The sequence below is a fragment of the Larimichthys crocea genome, chromosome XXI (assembly GCF_000972845.2).
Source record: "Larimichthys crocea isolate SSNF chromosome XXI, L_crocea_2.0, whole genome shotgun sequence".
Taxonomy (NCBI): domain Eukaryota; kingdom Metazoa; phylum Chordata; class Actinopteri; family Sciaenidae; genus Larimichthys; species Larimichthys crocea.
This window is the reverse complement of record NC_040031.1, coordinates 7,690,269-7,710,000: the sequence shown is the minus strand read 5'-3', so window position 1 is coordinate 7,710,000 and position 19,732 is coordinate 7,690,269. Positions and strand designations below refer to the sequence as shown.

General features: G+C 42.6%; 3 protein-coding genes and 1 non-coding gene across 12 annotated transcripts; 3 read left to right on the top strand and 1 right to left on the bottom strand.

Annotated features, from left to right (window-relative positions):
- The first annotated feature begins 621 nt into the window (after positions 1–621).
- Positions 622–9,943, top strand: fanci (FA complementation group I). Of its 3 annotated transcripts, none has more exons than XM_010738868.3 (38): positions 622–766; positions 839–938; positions 1,030–1,102; positions 1,206–1,336; positions 1,548–1,701; positions 1,862–1,919; positions 2,039–2,080; positions 2,199–2,322; positions 2,410–2,495; positions 2,582–2,714; positions 2,803–2,880; positions 2,970–3,106; positions 3,316–3,496; positions 3,615–3,702; positions 3,805–3,935; positions 4,013–4,083; positions 4,217–4,331; positions 4,480–4,602; positions 4,815–4,883; positions 4,982–5,083; positions 5,169–5,360; positions 5,653–5,774; positions 5,886–6,047; positions 6,217–6,396; positions 6,497–6,663; positions 6,767–6,837; positions 7,055–7,171; positions 7,249–7,300; positions 7,388–7,515; positions 7,787–7,852; positions 7,968–8,064; positions 8,194–8,378; positions 8,471–8,527; positions 8,613–8,672; positions 8,762–8,839; positions 9,032–9,127; positions 9,286–9,387; positions 9,561–9,943. In XM_010738868.3, exons 2-38 carry the CDS (start codon positions 846–848, stop codon positions 9,621–9,623), a joined length of 3,984 nt encoding a protein of 1,327 aa, XP_010737170.3. In that variant the 5' UTR covers positions 622–766; positions 839–845; the 3' UTR covers positions 9,624–9,943. The 3 variants fall into 3 exon arrangements, with proteins under 3 accessions (XP_010737170.3, XP_027128659.1, XP_027128660.1); XM_027272858.1 differs by having other exon boundaries at positions 2,585–2,714; positions 9,561–9,695; XM_027272859.1 differs by having other exon boundaries at positions 6,776–6,837; positions 9,561–9,695.
- polg (polymerase (DNA directed), gamma) lies at positions 9,471–17,426 on the bottom strand. Of its 6 annotated transcripts, none has more exons than XM_019279052.2 (23): positions 17,365–17,426; positions 15,849–16,432; positions 15,458–15,653; positions 15,105–15,272; positions 14,835–14,981; positions 14,617–14,696; positions 14,312–14,494; positions 14,058–14,194; positions 13,829–13,952; positions 13,500–13,724; positions 13,285–13,396; positions 12,955–13,047; positions 12,735–12,848; positions 12,495–12,655; positions 12,351–12,404; positions 12,137–12,254; positions 11,869–12,004; positions 11,508–11,754; positions 11,232–11,354; positions 10,957–11,128; positions 10,500–10,708; positions 10,257–10,417; positions 9,471–9,787 (listed from the first exon to the last, which is right to left on the bottom strand). In XM_019279052.2, exons 2-23 carry the CDS (start codon positions 16,418–16,420, stop codon positions 9,723–9,725), a joined length of 3,597 nt encoding a protein of 1,198 aa, XP_019134597.2. In that variant the 5' UTR covers positions 16,421–16,432; positions 17,365–17,426; the 3' UTR covers positions 9,471–9,722. The 6 variants fall into 6 exon arrangements, with proteins under 6 accessions (XP_019134597.2, XP_019134595.2, XP_027128662.1 ...); XM_019279050.2 differs by lacking the exon at positions 17,365–17,426 and adding an exon at positions 16,879–16,969; XM_027272861.1 differs by lacking the exon at positions 17,365–17,426 and adding an exon at positions 16,825–16,864.
- Positions 17,115–19,422, top strand: LOC104925273 (Golgi apparatus membrane protein TVP23 homolog A). Of its 2 annotated transcripts, none has more exons than XM_019279056.2 (7): positions 17,115–17,190; positions 17,656–17,738; positions 18,034–18,178; positions 18,301–18,390; positions 18,477–18,605; positions 18,681–18,809; positions 18,903–19,422. In XM_019279056.2, exons 2-7 carry the CDS (start codon positions 17,659–17,661, stop codon positions 18,927–18,929), a joined length of 600 nt encoding a protein of 199 aa, XP_019134601.1. In that variant the 5' UTR covers positions 17,115–17,190; positions 17,656–17,658; the 3' UTR covers positions 18,930–19,422. The 2 variants fall into 2 exon arrangements, with proteins under 2 accessions (XP_019134601.1, XP_010737168.1); XM_010738866.3 differs by lacking the exon at positions 17,115–17,190 and adding an exon at positions 17,432–17,532.
- trnar-ucg (transfer RNA arginine (anticodon UCG)) lies at positions 17,139–17,211 on the top strand. The gene has a single exon. It is a non-coding gene; the product is annotated as a tRNA-Arg (tRNA).
- Positions 19,423–19,732: the final 310 nt, after the last annotated feature.

Here is a 19,732-nt window from a genome sequence, read left to right as displayed (position 1 = left end):
CACCCCAAGTCAAGTCCAGTAGCTATCGAACTGGCTTGTGCAATAAATAAGTGCAATTTTCTCATGCATGCATACTGCACTTTATACAATCAGTGGCTATTCTCTGTACAGTCTCTCAAAGACTAAATTCTTTATAAGGTTTTAGATTTACATATTGCATAGTTGCACTGTTATTATTTTACTGTTACTTGGTTTTTATTTGACTGTAATTTATACATGTGTATATAGTGTTAAAATAGGATATCATATAGGTGTATAGTGTTAAAGTTTTGTTTTCTTGCTATTGTTTTCTTGCTATCACTTACTACCTCACTTACCGTTTGGGAGCTGCTGTAAGAAAAAACAATTTCCCTGCGGGGATTAATAAAGTATAAATAAATAAATAAAGTATTTCTGATTCAGAATAGTCCATTCTCGGGTTGCCAGGTCTGTAGAAATCCATTTTTTTCTACTAAATAGTATCGTGTACCTGACACCTTTTAGCGTTATGTTACTTGTTAATGTCACGTTTTACTAAAAACTATACGTCATGAAATATATTTTACAACACAATGGCATATTATGTTGACAGGAACATCAAATAATGTAATGTGGGATACTTTGAGCCGAACGTGGCAACCACGAAGCAAAACAGGAAGTGTTGCGCTGGCGGGAAATTCGTTAGGACAGAAAATGTTTTGATATTATGAGAGCTTCACAAAAGATAGAAAACAAGGCTTAAGTTTAGTTTCAGAGCTTTTTTTATTAGACTCGGCTAAACGATAAGGTAACATTTAATGTATGCACTTTATTAGTTTAGTGACGACAGGCTTTACCAGCCACGTGTGTGTGTTTGCAGATTGATCATGAAGACTGAAATGGATCAAATCGTCAAGCTGTCAGATGAAGACAGCACCGCTGAACTCCAGAAGTACCTGTCCTCCATTACAGATGACCGGGTAGCCTTATGTTGTTGACATTTCTAAATCTCGCTTTGTAAAATGAATAGCTTGTGAAATACTTACACCTATCTGTTGTCTGTTTTCTAAGCTAATAACTGTGATTACCAATGGCGCACTGAAGGCTAAGAAGGTGGGGACATTGATTAAAGGCATACTGAAAGGTAAGTCAGGGACTGTGAGTGTTAAATATTGTTAACATAGCTTTTATGTCTCCAGTCATTAATGTTTTTAAATGAGTAAAAGTGTGTGTGCTCTTCTATGTAGGCTCTCCATGTAATACCACAGAAGGATCAAACCGCAGACTTCTTGTTTATCAACACTGCATCCCTCTGTGTGAGTCCGGGGATCTTAAGACTGAGGTGGCAGCTGATATCATTGGACTACTGATGCTGGAGGTACATGTATCTTTTTATACAAGACCCCACTCGGAGCTGCTTCTACTAATGATGAAGCTTTTTAAGGGCAGCAACACTGACAGGATTCTGGTTGTACTGAGCTTCAAATGTGTCTTTACATTTTGTCTTCCCTTTTTGCCCTTTGTTTATATGTCCACTGCACATTTGCATCTGTCTCATTGCCACTTTGCCTCTTCAATGTTATGCACAGACTCATGCACTGTCCGGACCCTCTCTTGCACAACTGGCGTCCCTTTTTGTTGAAGCCATTAAGGTGGGAAAAATGGGCAGTGGGAAATCGCTGGAGCTGTTTCCTACTGTGCTTACTGCTCTGTCAGCCTGTGAATCCTTATCTTATGGCAAAGGTAAGTACAAATTACTATCCTTGGTAGCTTTATTATTAATTCTATATCTTTTATATTGCTGCAGATGGTTGTCAACAATATCAGTGGTGTTATCTATAAGGTGCAGGAGATGATAAATCTCTGTCTTTTATTGTTGCTTGTGATTTTATCCTAACTTTAGGCGAACTCAGTGGCGAGGAATACAAGAAACAGCTGATCAACAGCCTCTGCTCAAGCAGGTGTGGACATCTCAGATTTCAAACTATATGAATATAAATGTGTTATTTTACAAGAATATGATCATTAACAAACAATAACAGTAGTGACACATTGTATTTATCTATTTCTTCCGGTGCAGATGGGATCCACAATGTGTTATCCACCTGACAACTATGTTCAGGTATCAGACTTTTTTTTTCTATTGATTTCACAGTTATATCACAATGTTTTATCTGCTATTATTTTCTTTTCATTATTTATAATTTTTTTATCTTCTTCTTGTACTGCCCTTATTTTAGGGACGTGCCCTTGTCATCAGAGGAGCTGCGGTTTGTGGTGGAGAAAGTACTGAGGATGTTCACCAAACTGGATCTGCAGGAGATTCCACCGCTGGTTTATCAGCTGCTGCTTTTATCTGCAAAGGTGTGTGTGTGTATTTCTAGAAGAGATGATTAAGTCTTCCTCTTTCTTTTAATGACATAAACGTGTGCCCTGTGCTATGTCTTTTAGGGTTGTAAGAAACAGGTCCTGGATGGAATCATTAGTTATTTTAAGGAGCAAGACATATCCCAGGAAGAAGAACAGAAACACAGCGAGTGAGTGGCTCATACACTGCAAATTGTTAAATCTTACCGCCTACTTTTTTATCTATTTATTGATGTTTTCACTGTTTCTTTCTCAGTAGCCTGGATTTAGAGGTTCAGTCCATCCCACAGGACCAGTTAAGGCATGTAGAGGGCACTGCTATCCTCCACATAGTCTTTGCTATACGACTTGACCATGAACTTGGGAGAGAATTCCTTAAAAGCTTTAAGGTACAACTCATCTGTCTGTTATCAGAGTTATGTTTGATTACTTTTACAACGTAGAATATGCCATAAATCTTAAATTGCATTTCTGCAGACATCTTATGGGGACCTGTGTCCCTTCAGTGTAGCCCTGTTGCTCTCAGTGGCACGCATCCAGCGTTATGAGGAGCAGGTAAGTAACATACTAGTTTCTCTATACTCATTTGATTCTTATTTTATCTTTTCTGCATACTTAGTTTTCCCCCTCCCCCTGGTTTGCAGGTGTTTGATCTTTTGAAGGGGGCAATCATCAAGAGCTTCAAGGACGAGCAGCTGCAGCAGGGGTCAAAGTTCCTGCAGGACCTCCTGCCTGGACACTGCAGTGTGGCTCAGATGATACTGGACACAGTCAGGAACAGGTCAGAGCATGAAAACTATAAAAGCTTTAAACAATAAGGCATGTCCTGATATGATTTTCCTGGCCAAAGTTCTAACAATTTATGGTAATATCAGCAATTGTGATGATTATATGTGTATATGTTTGCTTCTCTGCATATCATCCTTATCTCACGTCTATCACAAACACAATATTTGTAGTTTATCTTCTTCTGCTCCTCCACTCATGCAGTGTGTTTGGTTGGGATCATGTGACACAAGGACTGGTGCAGCTAGGCTTCTTCCTTATGGACACATTTGGACCCAAACCTGGACCATTTGGCAAGACCACAGAAGGGTCCACTACCATAGCCCGGACCCCTGCTCAGCAGACATGTAAGCTTGGAGGACAGGTGCTCTTGCAGGGCTTTAAGGTATTTGTTTATTTGTTTTTGTTTTTTCTATAGAGCTTAACAGTTTATATTACTGATAACTGACTGCATATTAAAATGGGATTTTCTCACTGGAGGATGTTTGTATCTTCTGTGACAGATGCACGAGCCTATCAGAGGCGAGATACTGGAGCAGGTGTTGAATCGATTGGTCACAAAGATAGCCTCACCTGTCAGTCATTACTTAGGTAATTCAAATTTTAGATATCAGTCCCAGCTTTCCAATGCACACAAATGTCTATTTTGAATTTACTCATTTTCTTTATTTGTTCTTGTTTCGGTATCATCAGACCTTTTCTCTGACATTGTGGTCTCTGCTCCCATGATCCTCCTGGAGTCATCCTCTAAGGTGACAGAGACGTTTGACCACCTGTCAAACCTGCCTTTAGCCACGGTTCAGGGTCTACTAAAAGCTGTCCAGGTACCAAAGACAGACACACACAAACACACATTATAGATGCGTATGTTGTTTAATCAAAACTTCCATTTCATCTCCAGCCCCTGCTCAAAGTCAGCATGTCCTTGAAAGATGCTTTGATTCTAGTTCTCCGTAAGGCCATGTTTTCCAGGTGTGTACTGCTTTGGTGTTAATCAGATGAGGTTTATCGATACAAATAACGAGTTTATGCTTTGGTTAACCCATTCAATAGCTTAACAGTAACTAAAACCACCGTTCTCCCCCCTATATTGTCGCTCTGCTAGCCAACTGGACGGCAGGAAGTCCGCAGTGACTGGCTTCTTGTTGCTGCTGAAGAACTTCAAAGTTTTGGGCAGCGTGGCGTCGAGTCAGTGTAGCCAAGCGATCTCCTCTAGCCAGGTACAGTTCCAGTTAGACTGTATGCAATTTTTTCCACAGATGCATGTGCATCGAGGGTTCTGGAAAACATCTGCAGCACTGGAAATATGTCCAATTTTAAAACCTGGTCTGTCACATCATAAATGTCTGCCTGAACCCCCCCAAATAGATCCAAGTGGATGTTCATTCTCGTTACAACTCTGCTGCCAATGAAGCGTTTTGTCTGGAGATTCTCAGCAGCCTGCGTCGCTGCCTTGGCCAGCAGGCCGATGTGCGGCTCATGCTATATGAGGTTAGAGACCTTTTTTTCTTTTTCTTTTCTATGCTGTGTTTATTAGTTGATTTTGTAATTATTAGCCATGATCCATAAGCTTAACCTTTGGCATAATGTATGTGTACCCTTCAGCTACGGGCACAGTTTTTAAAGAAAGCGTTCAACATTTGTCTCTTGTGTGATCAGCATTAAGGGGATGAAAAGATTTCAACAATTCTTGCTTCTTTCAGGGTTTCTATGATGTTCTCCGTCGCAACTCTCAGCTTGCAAGCTCCATCATGCAGACCCTCTTCTCACAGGTATGTGTAAATGCTGTAATGCTGACTGTGTTAGGTATAATGGCCTGTTTGTCATGTTCTCTATAACACGGAGAGCTGTTATGTCTTTCTATCCTTAGCTGAGGCGGTACTACGAGCCTGAGCAAGACCTTCTGCCACCAGTGAAACTGGAACCGTGCATCACAGCTCACGGAGACCAAGTCTACCTCCAGGAGCCACTGGTACTCTGCATGCATTGTAGCAGTTTCGTGATTGTGCTTTTGCTGCGACAGTGTCTGCTATAAAAAGTGTTTTGTTTTCTTTCAGGCCCATTTGGTGACCTGTACTGTACATTGCCTGTTGTGGCTGCAGAACATGCATCGATCAGCCAAATCCAATGCTGATGATAGTGATGATGACGATGAGGAGGAGGAGGAGGGATATCAGTCTGAACTACAGACAATCCTGGAAAGCATGACAAGACGCATGATCAAGAGTGAACTGGAGGACTTTGAACTGGTATGCATTCACGACAGGAACATATACAGTACAGTACACCGAACTACACTCAGAGATATGGCTCAGTCTTTAACTCCACCTCTGTTCTAGTGACCTGCACAAGGCTGTAAATACTAAGCTGTAGTCTGTCTGATGAACATTTCGTATTTTTAGTCAGTTGTACATCACCTGTACAGTAATACAGAACCATTGTTCCTCAGCTTCCATGTTTGTCTCTACACATGCCAGTTATTAATATTGTGACACTGAAAGCATCATCTTAAGCCATATGTACCGTCCTTGTGTTAATCAGGACAAGTCAGCTGAGTTCTCAATGGGATCCAGTGTCGGAGTGAAGAACAATATCTATGCTGTGCTGGTGATGGGAGTGTATGAAGTCCTGATGGAGTACAATTTCATCAAAGCCAACTACAGGTATCAACTGCCTCTCTTTGCATGGTCAGGATGTTGTGTAGCGTAAATGTGGTTAAAGTGTTTCATTTGTGTACTTGCCTGTGTTTGTGTGTGTTTGTGTGTGTTTGACAGTAAAAGCCGCTTCGAGGAGCTCATGGAGCTGTTCAACCGCTACCACAAGCTCTCTGAGATCCTGAAGGAGAAATCCGGAAAGGGCAAAGTGTCCACACACAAGACCCCCCGTAGTTTACTCTCTTTGGGCTTCGTATCAACTCTACTTACAGTGCTCTTCAGGTGGTTTGATGAAATCAAACAGCTTTTTATCAATACTCATCTTACATGTTAAGACTGGATTGTAATTTGTTTGCAATATTTTGTAGCTAGTACAAAAATACTTTGTACATAATACATAATTTATCCAAGAAAGAATTTCTAAATTAAAAATTGCTACTACTTTTTTCAGAGACAGTACTCAGAGCAGAGAGGAGGCCCTCTCAGTGCTTCGCTCAAATGGAGAGTTTGTGCGTTACACAGTTAGTGTAGCTGTACAGAAGATCCAGCAGCTCGAGGAAACCGGACACACAGATGGCCCAGACGGACAGAACACAGACAGAACTTTCCGCTTCCTCTGTGACATGACAAGGTTGGAGTCCTTTGGCTCAAATAACAGCATTTAGTCAGACTTTGTTTTTGACTTTGTTTTCTATAACCAACGAGCGATCCCATCTTTGTATAATTCCCAGTGTGCTGATGTGGCGTTACACCAACATCCCGAGCGCTGTGGAGGACGCAGGAAAGAAGGAGAAGCGTTCCAGCCTCTCCCACTTGTGTCTGGAAGGTCTGCTCAGGATCTTCACAACCTGCCAGCAACGATATCCAGACAGGATGACCCAGCTCCTCTCCACCATGGGTCAGACATGCATCCTTCTAATCTGTAAACGCAGTGACTCTTATGTTGTACACTTTGATATCACGTTGGAATTAATCACGTTTTGTTTTTTTTATTCTCACAGAAGTCTCAGAAGACGATGCTGAACCAGATGATGATACAGAGATGAACTTCTTTTACATCCGACAGTTTCAGGTGTTATTTATTTTCTATTGGAAAAGTTTAAGAAACATTTATCTGTTGCTGTTCTTCCAGAAACCTGCCTTCATACAATTCTTTCTACTGGTTGTTCTGATGAGCTAAAACATTATTCCATGACATTTTTGTGCCAGGAAACATTTATTTTGTCAGATTAAAAAAAAAAACTGTTGTCACAGCCCCATAAAATCCAATTTTCGTTTCCCGTCAACAGAGGGCACTGTTCACACAGTTAAGTGGAGGAGAGGATGAATTTAACAGCAAAGAGGCTCAGCTGCTCGTCAGCATCTTGAGTGTGCTCTCCCGCCAGCTAAAGCCATCCTCAAAGCAGGTAAGTGTACTCTTAGGTGTACTTCACAGGACAAATTCCAAAGTACTTGTACCACTAACAAATGTTTACGTCTCCAGTTTGTTCAGATGATCACATGGACTGTGAAAATATGCAAGGAGACCAGTTTTGGTAAATAACTGCTTATTTCTCTTTTACAACCTTTAAGTCCGTGTTAGGTGCAGTGTGTTCTGAGGTCTGTTCATTTCTCTCGTTTAGAGGATTCGGCTTTCTCCAAAGGTCTGCTCTCTCTTCTCTTCAACCTGCACATTCTCTATAAGAGTCCTGTTGGCCTGTTGCTCGAACTCAGCCAAGACATCCACAGCCAACTGGGAGATATCGATCAGGTACACACAAATACAGCGTGTTTTTTTTACAGCGTGTGGAGCACAACCCATTTGGCTTTATAGTTTAAAAACAATTAGATACCAGTAATTTATAGTGATTTCAATCAGGCAAGTTGGGCCATACAGCTAATTAGTTTGTGTCGTTGCACATCTCATGTTAAATGCAGATACTTTCAATGACAGCTTTGTCCAACTGATCATCATTATTAAAGGATTACTACTGTTTGAACGGGGTCATTTTTATTCTGCCTTTTTCTTTCTGTATAATCAGGATGTGGAGGTGGAAAAACAGTCTCACTTTGCCATCGTCAACATGAAGACTGCAACCACAGCAGCAGTGAGTGTTTGTTTATTTTCATAACTGGAGGCTTTCCGATTTGCCGTGATACCTCGGCATCAGTTTGCGAAATGTTCCCACCATCTTCATCTTCATTTTTAATCTCTTGCCACAGCTGTTGGTCCTGTCTCAGGTTGACAGAGTGCTTGATGAAGTGGACTGGCTGATCGCCAGAAAGAAAAGCCAGACGGCCACTGACAAATCGGGCTCTGGTAAGATGCCTTTTCACACTGATGCTCAGTTGGATTAATGGTGAGAGCTGAGAGGCTACAGGAAAAGAGATGCATCTCTGTCAGGGGACGGGACTAAAACTTGTGTGATGTTACGCTCCTGACGTCTAGGTGAGCCCACCCAGACTGCAGGCCAGCAGGATCCGATAGAGAAAGCGGTGACGCTGCAGCTCGGGACGCTTTTGACGGCACTGAATGAGCTCATCCAGACGGCCCTGCTGCCTGGAACCTGTACCATTACACTGCTGAGGGAACTGACTCGCACATACAGCATCCTCACCACCCTGGTCAAATATGTGCGTACCTGTCCACTCTGATCTCGTAATAAACAGTTTATGAAGGTTATCAAGCATGACACTCATTTCTCTTTTTTTCTGTGTCATTTTAGTACATCCAGGTGTGTGCAAGCCAGCACGGTGCACTGCCCGCACGCTTTGAGAAGCTGGTGAGTCTTATGTACCGTGTCTCTGTTTGTGTCTTCTGGTACTTCTGATTTTAAGCTTATCTATTGTTTTTTTTTGTGTGTGTAGGTCAAACTGTCTGGCTCCCATCTCACACCTCAGTGCTACTCTTTCATCACATACGCACAGGTACAGCTTTTGAGTTTTTCCAGGCAACAACAACTTCAGCCTCATGTGGGGGTGTTGATGTTTTAAGACTGATACGGTTTCTTTATCAGAGTGGAGAATTCAGCGGTGGAGGTGCAGATGACAAGAAGAAAAAGAAAAGGAAGGATGAAGTCAACACCGCTGCCTCTGTAAGGACATTTATCTCATAATTATGTAATTATAATGTTTAATGAGATTGATTTACAATAAGCATTTTTGCATTTTTCTGTTTGTGTATTAATATATGTAAAAAAAAAAACAAAAGCATGGATACACTGTACAACAAAAAACTTCTAGGTCTCAAACAGATCTGTTCATGTAGATCTGTTCTGTCTTGGTAGGCAAAACTTCTGCGTGAGACAAAGGCCATCCCGAACTTGATCTTCAGCATCGAGCAATATGAGAAGTACCTCATCACGCTCTCAAAGAAATCAAAGGTACGTCTGAACTGCATCGCTCGAAGCATTTTATAAAAAAAAAATAAGATTCTCAATACATACAAAAGTAAAAACAGAACATTGAACAAACGCAGAAAGCTTTCAAACATCTGTTCGACCACTCATACAGTGTTTCACCAACATCTGTGTTTGTCCAGGTAAATCTGATGCAGTACATGAAGCTGAGCACCTCAAGAGATTTTCGCATCAACGCTGCTACTCTGGACGCAGCCCTACAGGAGCAGGACGACAGTCAGGAGGTAAGTGCAATCTCATACTGGAATGAGCAGCTCCAAAACTCCTCTGTGTTTCCTTACACATTCACAGTGCATTAGTTTTTCCCCCCTCACTCTTTGAGCTGTTTTTTTATTTACTCCAGTAGATTTCTGCTGGGTGAGATCTCAGCATCTGTTTCTTCTTCCATTCCTTACAGACTCCTGAGTCACAGGCCGTAGAGGAGACACAAGAACCCAAACAGAAGAAGAGAAAGCAGTGACTGAAGACTTTGTTTCGATACACACACGCGTTCAAATTGAATTTAAACTTGCTGTTGAACGACTTCCTGGCAGTTGTGTTTGAAGAGATAACAGCAATGCTATCTTCCTTTGTTTAGAGAGCCTTTAGTGATGTCGATGATTTGGTAGATGTCCAAGGCTTCACCTGTAGAAAGTTTGCACACATAATTTAATATTCTGGTTTTGTCTTCCTACAGTTCACTTCATTTAAAAGAAATGTATTTTGTATGAGGCGTGTATTTTTAAACACGTTACGTGTACATGTGTCTGCTGTTTAAATAAAAGGGCAGTTCTGTTGTAACTACATACAGTACAGTAGTACTTCACATAGCCCTACTTTGTCACTCTGGCTACACTAATGGAAGAAGTGGATCTGATACTAGTTAAATTTTAGAGCTCTGTCTCAAAGTGCTGGCCAGGTTTTACAAGAATGTCATGCAGTGCAAATGAAAAGTTTTGGTTTTAGTTATGCTTTGAATTCTAGCAACTTTATAGGTTAAACCTTTTAAAGGTACCTCTAAAGCAATCATTTGTGCACTTTTACATCAATCATTTGTACGATGCATATAATATACAGAGGGAGATAAAGGTTGATGATCGTGTGCAGAACTCACCAGCTGGTAGGCCGTATTTTCGTTCCAGACCGGTGGGGTTGGAGGGAGTCACGCAGTCCATGTTGACCTCCTTCCTCAGACACTGGTCAATGTCAACCGAACTGAAGAAAGCTACTGACTGGGGAAGGTCCTGCATGCCTAACGTGTGAGCAAACATACACCTGCAAGAAACAAGACGGGCACAGTCACAAAAGCTGTCCCATCATGGATATTTCGTATATATGTACTAAGCTGTGAGCAGACCTTGTAAGCAGGTTTGTGATCTGAAGCGCCAGCGCTGCTCGGTAACGGTCTTCGCTGCGGATAAGGTACCGGACCTCATCGTGGATGCTGATGCAGAAACGGCCATCAATGTTGTGCTGTTCACAGAGCCACTTCATGGCCACCAGCATCAGATGTAAGTAGTCCACTGCAGAGCTCTGGACAACCCAGTTTACTCTGCTTGTGATAAACTGAGAAGAAATATGGCAACATCTTACTCTCAGGCATTGTCAGTAAAATAAATGGACCTCATCCAGCAACTCAAAACACTTCATGATCAGATTTCAGGACTTAACCTACCCAAGTGGAATGACAAGTGGGAATCAATCTCTAAAATTATACTGATGAAAGAAGGGTTCTCAATGCGGGCTGCTCATTCTAGTTGAAGATTAGATCTATGTGAAGAGTTGCTCTGTCCCTCTGATCAGCACTGTCTCACCTCATCCTTAACTGCCTTGGGCTCCAGTGCTCTGCTAATTCTGCAGCCTAGAACAGGAGTGGCTGGCTGGGCTGAATGAGCAATGCTCTCCAGCTTATTGAACATGTGCGACTCTGTGCCTCCAGACCACAGACGTTTGTCAACTATATCCCATCTCTTCCGCCTCTGAGAGCTGAAGGACATAAGGAACACAGAACGAGACAGAAGTTTAAATGAAGGAACAGAGTATCTGATATAAAAGAATTAGTCGTGACACAATAAAGGCTGCTGACGACCTCTGTGAGATCAATCTAGTGATCCTACGCAAATCCTGCAGGGTGACACTTCCATCTTCCTCCTGCTCCACTTCTATATCCAGTTCACTGACCAGCCACTCTGCCTCCTCTGTCAAACGGTATCTGACAAAACATACAAACATGCAGCACAAGAACTCAGTTCAAATCTGCGTATGGTTCTTTCTTTGATTGTTACATTTCCAAAAACAGCATCATGGGAAAAAAATTAGGGAGGTGCGATGTATTTAAATCTTCAACTATTCTTGATGAATGTACCTGCGTATGCCCTTTGTTATGGCGTACATCTGCTTGGCCTTTTTAGAAGCTTCTGTCTGATCCAGCCGATGGTTGAACTGCATTAGCAGCCTCTCAGCAAAAGGTTGCCCTGCACCGTAAATGCGTCCGTAGTTGAACACCTTGGCATGCTCTCGGCTGATGCCCACAGCCTCAGCTGTGCGGCTATGCAGGTCGGTACCTTGACTCTTATCTCCCTGAAGGGTCATCCAGCCAAACGCTGTAGAACCTGAACCCAGCGGAGACATAAGATGAACACGGTTAACGTCAGATACTGTCTGTTGTACAAAATGTATTACTGTCTCTAAATATAATATTATGGTGTTCAAGTAAGGACTATCACCGTGCATGCCAGCAAAGTGAGCCTCTCCGAGCACAGCAGCGATCCACAACTCTTGAGAGTCTACGTCTGCTCCCACCAGATGATATCCAGGTGGTACCTGCACCATGGCCTTCAGCTCACTGCCTACCCGATCCCGCTGTGGACACACACACACACACACACACACACACACATGAAAAAAAACATGAACAAAATTTCTTTACTGGCTACGGAGTCATTAATCTAAGACTTGCTACGTGGTGTTCAGTTTGTCTGCTCTGACTCTCACCCGTGCATTACTGGCAGTCAGCCATGTTGGCTCAACGGCCCGGCGCGTGACCGTTCCGGCAGTGATGACCTGAGGTAATATGGCACCATACTGGCTCTCTTCATCAAAGTCTTTATGTCTTTGGAAGAGATAAGTTGTTATAAAATGTAATGACTTCTGCCCACTATATGAGTGATCATTAAATACAGGATAGATATTGATAACCCAGACAAACCTGCTGACAGTATGAGGAAGCTCTACCTTTCGCAGGCACAACACCATCTGAGAGCTGATGAGGAGACATAGTAAAAATCATGGATTCACCATCTATATGGAGATCGTCCAAAAAGAAGAAACACTGTATGGTGGAGACAGGTACCTTATACGTTTATGGGCGTTCCTCCAGAAGGATATCATTTTGTTGATCTCCAGAGCTCGTGCGGCGTTGGTTCCGCCTCGTCCTGCCCTAAGAGTGCCATCCTCCATCTTAGCCAGGAAGTCTTTTGAAAAAGGACTGCCAACATTGTTGTGATTACCATCCTGAAACACAAACATATTCAGTAAGTAACGTAACTAAGTGCCGATGTTAATTATTCGTGATACTCTAGGTAAACTTCACCTTGTGAGGTAATTTGAAAAACCAGCACCCTGGGATATCTACATCGTTGTAAGGACCATTTCCATGGTGATAATGGCACTCAGTCTCCTCTGGGATGTAATGTTGATCTTTGGACTGTTGTTAAAATAAATAAATACCACAACGCACTGCGCATTAGACCAAAAATTGATTTAACAGTACTGTACAATATTAAAAATGTTCATTCGACCATTTCGCTCACCGTCGTTTCCTTCTTCTTCTTCTTCTTCCCATTTTTCATCATTGTAATGCCATTTTCCTCTGTAAGACTTTCAACAGAACCAAACTCCTCCACCTTCAGGGGAGAACACAGATCTGTCATAATGGCACATATTCTATTTCTGTGTTCATATTTTTTGATCACAAGCTTAAAAATATCACATTTTTGGTGAATCTGTACCATTGAAGGTCATCCTGCATGAGCTAGTAGCTGCTCCTGGATGCACTAGTCTATAACAACAAATGTAGAGACACTAACCTAGATTACTTTATTGTATAAGAGTTGTCCCTAAACATGACAAGATTGAAGTACCTTTTCCCACACTGTGCTGTCTGTCCACAGCTCATCTGTGTTGCTGTCCAGATATACAGGCTGCTCTTTGCTGTTCTGTTCACAATACTCTTTGTAGATACTCTCAATAGCTCTGCGGAACAAAACAATGCTTTAATAAATGTTGCACACACCCTATGTGGTGGTAATAATCAACAGCTCTAGATGATATAGGCGTGTATAGATGTGTTAAGTACCTGTGTGGGCACACAGGCCCCGTATTTTCATCCTGAGACACAAGGTTATCCCTGCGTCCAGGTACCAAGTAGCCCCACCCATGTTTCTCTGTGTAATGCAGGGGGAAACCATCCCACGTCAGACCCATCAGCTTTGGAGTCACTCTCATCTGTAGACTGATGAGGCTGGCTCCAGGTGACCAGCTGGCCTCCCCAGACATCTTCTCACACAATTTACGATACCACCTGAAGGACACGGTGAAGGGAGACAGTGGCTGACTTACACCGTCAGTGGAAATTGAAAGACAATAAATATTGAACAGCTCTGCGGTGCTTGGGAGCGATCTTACCCTGGATGTCCGGGCAGATGTTGCCTTCTCTTAGGGAGGCGAGTCACTGTTTCCTTCAGCTTCTCCACAGCAAGCCTGTCGGGGCAAGGGCTTGCCGTCTCCTCTTCAGACGGTGGACCTGGGTCTAATATCACAACAACTCAACTAAATCATCTCATCAGTTATTTTTTAACACCTTTTGGCATTGCTTATATTTGACCCATGAACTTTAAAGCAGCAAAGCTCATACCTTCCTCCCAGTCTGGAAGAGGAGTAGCCACTCGTGTTTCTGCTGCTTTTTTCTTCTTTTTGCTTGCTGGAACTTTCTTCTGTTTGAACTCCTGCACATCCCACTCAAGATCCCAAAGCCAGGGGTCTTCTTTGTATCTTAAGTTAAAAAACAAAACAGACATGGACAATTATACATTTTTTCTATTCCATGATTATGGATGTATCTATATTTTTTCACTTTATCACACACGTGATGATAAATAGGTGCTGCACCTGTCATCCTGCAGTAGCTGGCAGGCATCGTCAGCTAGGGCCATCAGAGACTTCTTCATCTCTCGCTGGAGCTCTTTGTAAACGTCCTCAGCATCTTCCAGATAACGGCCCCAGTTCTGATTGACTGGAAGGTAGCTCACGCCCATTTCCAGCATACCTGCAAGCGTCACTGGATGAGGACACCTGGTAAAAGGTAAAAAAAAGATGGTTTTATTTAGCAGAATTGCAAACAAAGCTACACCGTAATCTTGGGTCGACGAGCAGTACATATCAGAGTTAAGAGAAGATGTCGGGAGGTTACTGACCTCTCCATGAAAAGGGGTAGCTGCTCTGTGAAGACTTGATGCGTGGCCTCAACGTCCATGGCGCAATACTGCATTAACTCCTGTAGAGGTCAGCAAAGCCCAAATTATTTGTCTGTATTTTATGATGAATGGGAGACATTTAGAGGACCTTGTAATATGAATATATTTGGCCTATGATTACTGACAATCTGACATGGGATTTGTCATGAATCTCTGACCTGGAAGTTGTTTCTAACATCCACCATGCTGCCCTTCACAAAGGTCTCTCTGGCTTCTTTCTTCAGTGGTGGACCTCCCACATACAGAGCATGGACATCAGCCAGGTTATTAATGCTGCTAATATTCACCCAGTCCCAGGAGCCGATCTACACAAAAGCATCATGTCACACTGGGCTTTGCAGATGACATAAGACAAGTAACCTAAGCATAAAAAAATACTGACATTTTGACAGTGAATGTTGCAGCTGAAATATGGTGAATAAACAAACCATTGGCCCCTCCTTTTTCTGTCCAGCTTTCTTAATGTGCTCCTTGACCTCCTGAAGACCCTTCTTTTTACCGAGCCTACTGGCCATCCACAGTGTGCGCTGGAACCCCGTCAGCCCAGAGATGGCCATGTGAAGGCTCATGGTGTCCATGAAGCGTATCTTAGAACCCTGTTTGGAAAGAAAACACACATCTGTACTGTATGTGAACTTTTATGTCATACAGAGGCAGATACACGCTACTGAACACATTTACTTGTGATTCTTATGGTCATAAAATCATACGACAAAGAAGACAGAAGGGAAAAAAGTGCTAGAAACACAAAGATAAAACACACCAGTCTCTGAATACTGACCTTAAGTAAGTACTGCTCCTTAATAAAAGACCTATCAAAACTGACATTATGGCCCACTATAAGCTTCTCCTTCCAGTGACCCTGTGGGAGACGGGCAATGTTGACAGCTGTCTCCAGTGGGATTAGGTCCGCTAAGGTGAGTTGGTTTGACCAGGAGTACCGCTCCTCTATCAGACGCTTACTGCACCAGGAGTACCTAGCAGAAAAGAAATATATACATTGGAAAAATGAATATTTAAGTTCCCCTTTATATCCACATTATATCATTTTTATGTATTTCATGCCGATTAAACAAAACAACTCGAGCTATAAAACAAAACAAACAGCTTAAAGGCACTTAGGGCATTTCTCCACCTTTACACAATCTTCACAATTCTCGCTTGTTGCTCACCAGTTTGTGGGAGACACAGCAACAGCCAGTGTGGGACACCGTCCCTCTGATACGCACACCTCCACATCAAACACGAGTGCTGACTCGGCTGGGAAATCAACCTTCTGACTCTGCCCATCGGGCCCATAGCGTGTCCAGCCAACCTCAAAGCTCCATTCTTGTGGCATGGGAGGGAGTTCAGCCAGATGTAGCTCGGTAGCAGCCTCAAGATAGGGCAGACTCTGCTTCTCGGCCAAGACGCGGAAGTGCTCATCAATATTTTTGCCGTACATCTGGGGAAGCTTCAGCTCCACGTCGGACAACAGTGAAGTCTCCTTCCCCCACAGCTGGTGTTTCTGCAGGTGCCTGATGCTGCGCTTCACATCTTCCTCCCTGTAGTTCGGTTCCAGCCCTCGAAAGATCTGTCTGTGGAGGTTCTTCGACAGCATCTGAATGTTAAGGGGGTTGAGGCGGGCATCTGAGGAGTCCTCGCCCTGGAGGGATTGAGGGTTGGTGGAGTAGAGGCGGCGCAGACATGTCCATCTCAGAGAGAGAAGAGTCCTTGGCAGAGGGCGGTGCACAACATGCAGCATCACCTCATGAGGCTGGAAGACATTGATACATAACATGACACAGGATCATCTCAGTTAGTCTCATGTGATGTGATGAGAGGCACTAGGAATAGATACAGACATAACTGTACTAGACAGATGATAATGTCAGACAATAAAGTGTGATTTTACATTGTTATGTGGCTTAAATAGGACGAGGAGTCAAACACTTTGATATTTCACTTACTCAAAAAGCTACTTTAGCACAGTTCAAGTAGAAAAGTTACACTTTGTCTGTTCAGGCAGTTAAATGACGACAACATGTGTTTACTAACATTTGACCCATGCTCACATGCGAGAAGGACTGTTGTTCATTTGTGAGCGACGAAATAAAATAAAAAGTCTGTTCGTTAGACCGTCACTAAAAGCAAAAACAGGCACCTCACCCGTTATGTTCCCACTTATACCGATAATAAATTAAAATAAATTGCGGTTGTTACCTTAGCATGCCTGCTCACGGGGGCTGTGAGACAAAAAATAAAAGCACCGCTACGCCTCAGCGCCCCCCAGCGGTCCGGATGACTGCATCTGTTTGCTAAATATAAACAACTGGATGAACACAATGATGGACGAGCTGCCGTTTTGTACAATGGGAAAACGTGGTCTATCAACACCTGCCTTAAAAATATGATATACAGACATGAAGACCATGGATATGTTTATTTAAAAGGGATTATATCGTCTATGTGGCTGTATGGATGGCCGCGTGGCCTAATGGATAAGGCGTCTGACTTCGGATCAGAAGATTGCAGGTTCGAGTCCTGCCGCGGTCGTTGTTTTGAAACCCTTGGATGTAAATAACAGTATTTCACCGCATTGTGTCTTTCGATAGAAAACAAATCCCTTATCAGATAACATATATTTCACATACTACGCAGCTATTCCACCAGTGCTTTGCTGTCCATGTGAATAATTGTTTTCCTTACCGAAAAATAATGTTAACCCCCACTTCCTGATGTGGATGTCAATGCAGTAACTGAGAAGGCAGTGTCGGTACTATTTCACTGCAACACCTGGCTTATTCCAGCCCTATAATACAGCTGCGCTTTCCATCAAATGGTAGCATACTTCGCTTTGCTATACACGCTCGTCATGTAAGCAATGGGTCTATTCCGCCTGCCTCTAAATTGTACCCTAGTGTTTGCCTGCAATGTGTTGCTGAGGATGATCTAGCAGTGATTTTTTTTTTATCCTGTTGTTGTGTTTGTTCTCATCAGACGATGGCGGATGACACGGAGGACGTAGAGCTGGACTTTGCTGCTGACGAGCAGGAGAGGGCGCGGAGAAGCGCAGTCATAAGGTGCACTGCAGGAGATGTGTGTGATCACACAAACTCCAGTCATTTGCTATTTATTAATGCAAAAGTAACAGGAATGTCAGCCAGTTAGGATATTGATATCAACCTGCTGTGATTTGTAATTTCAATTTAAATAAAGCAAAAACTTCATGAGATGCTCTCACTTATCTCTAGAAATTATTCCTGTTATATATAAACAGACATCATCAGAGGAAGGTATGTGCAGAAACCTGTAGATTTGCTGTACAACAAAGTCGTCTCTGCTTTAACTCAACATGATTCATTGTCCATATTTCAGACACCCCCTCGCCTCCTTTTTCCACCTGTTCTTCCGGGTTGTTGCCATCGTCACCTATTTGCTCTGTGACTGGATCAGCGAGAACTTTGCATCATGTTTTGTCCTGATCATCACTCTGCTCTCTTTTGACTTCTGGTCTGTGAAGGTGAGAGGTCAACCAAGTCAACTGCTAATTCCCCTTTACTTTCCTATGTGCTCTTGTGCACTTCAGTAGTTTTAATCCCCTCTCCTTCAGCTCAACCACTTTTAAATTGTCCTGTGTTTCAGAATGTGACTGGCAGGCTGTTGGTGGGGCTCCGCTGGTGGAATCAGATTGACGAAGATGGAAAGAGCCTTTGGGTTTTTGAGGCCAAAAAAGTAAGACACTGTCGTCATTGTGTGCCAAGTGTGGAAGAACATTTTTGGGGGGTATTAAAAATTGGATTATTGCTATGTGTGTGCAGACCACCCGGGGCAACAACATTGGGACAGAGGCAGAGGCGAGGATATTTTGGCTGGGTCTCATCGTCTGTCCTTTAATATGGACATTCTTCTTCTTCACCTCCCTGTTCTCGCTGAAGATTAAATGGCTGGTGAGACACATGTTGCTTGTGTGCACGTGGCAGAGATACATCTCATACTTAAATGCATCTGTTTGTCTTCCCCAGTCGCTTGTGGTTGCTAGTATTTCCCTCCAAGTGGCTAATCTCTATGGTTACCTACGCTGCAAGACGGTGGGAGAGGATGGCCTGCCTCCCGACACCCACTCTTTCACGGGGCAGCACCTCCTGCAGCGTGTGAGTGACTGACTGACTGACTGACTGACTGCAGCATTTAACTGTGTTCATTAACATTAAACATAAGCTCACTAACAATTTCACCTCTTCCAGCCAGACATCATCTTTGGAATACTATGAAGATTACCTCCTACTCTGCTGTGCTTGTGTCTGTCTTTGTGTGTGTCGAGATAGACGAGAGCTGCCTCATTTCCAAAGTTTCAACAAACTGCATCTACTTGAACGGCTTTGTGCCCTGTGCATGCCTTATGCTGCTGACTGTTCACTTCACATGCTGCCCATGGATCAGTCTAGCTATTATGTCAATAAAAGATAAGTTCATTTTACATTTAAACACTCAGTGAGTCATTGTTGGTTCAAAAAAAACATATGCTGCAAATTCATTTATTATTTATTACAGATATCAGGATTTTGATGCACATGTTCTTTGTCCTGCTTTCAGTAAAACGTTTGTTGTAAGGGCTCCATGTACTTGATCTGTGATAGAAAAGGCAGGGCTAAATCTGACGTATGCACCCCAAAACTATAGCACCGGTACTCATGAAGTACTTTGGCCTCGTTGGAGGAAGAAGAGGGGGTTAGTGTGTATGAAATGAAGAAATTAAATGGCAAATCCACACTTGTGTTTGATGTTTGATTCAAAGTTTCAACGGGAAATGCTGATGTGTTTAGCATGGAGAATGTGGATTTTTGTAATCTCTCAATGCACCACATGATGATCAAATTAGCTAAAGCACACAAAAGAATCAGAATCACGTTAGTCAACGATAAAAAGCTATTAAGTCCAAACGATTTAAACATCATTCAAACATAACTTTAAATATTATAAAGGTCAGTTAATCTGAAACTATTAAGATTGTAAATCATTTGGAGTGAAATTTCATCTCAAATTTTAAAAATGCGTGTACTGCAGATTACACTCT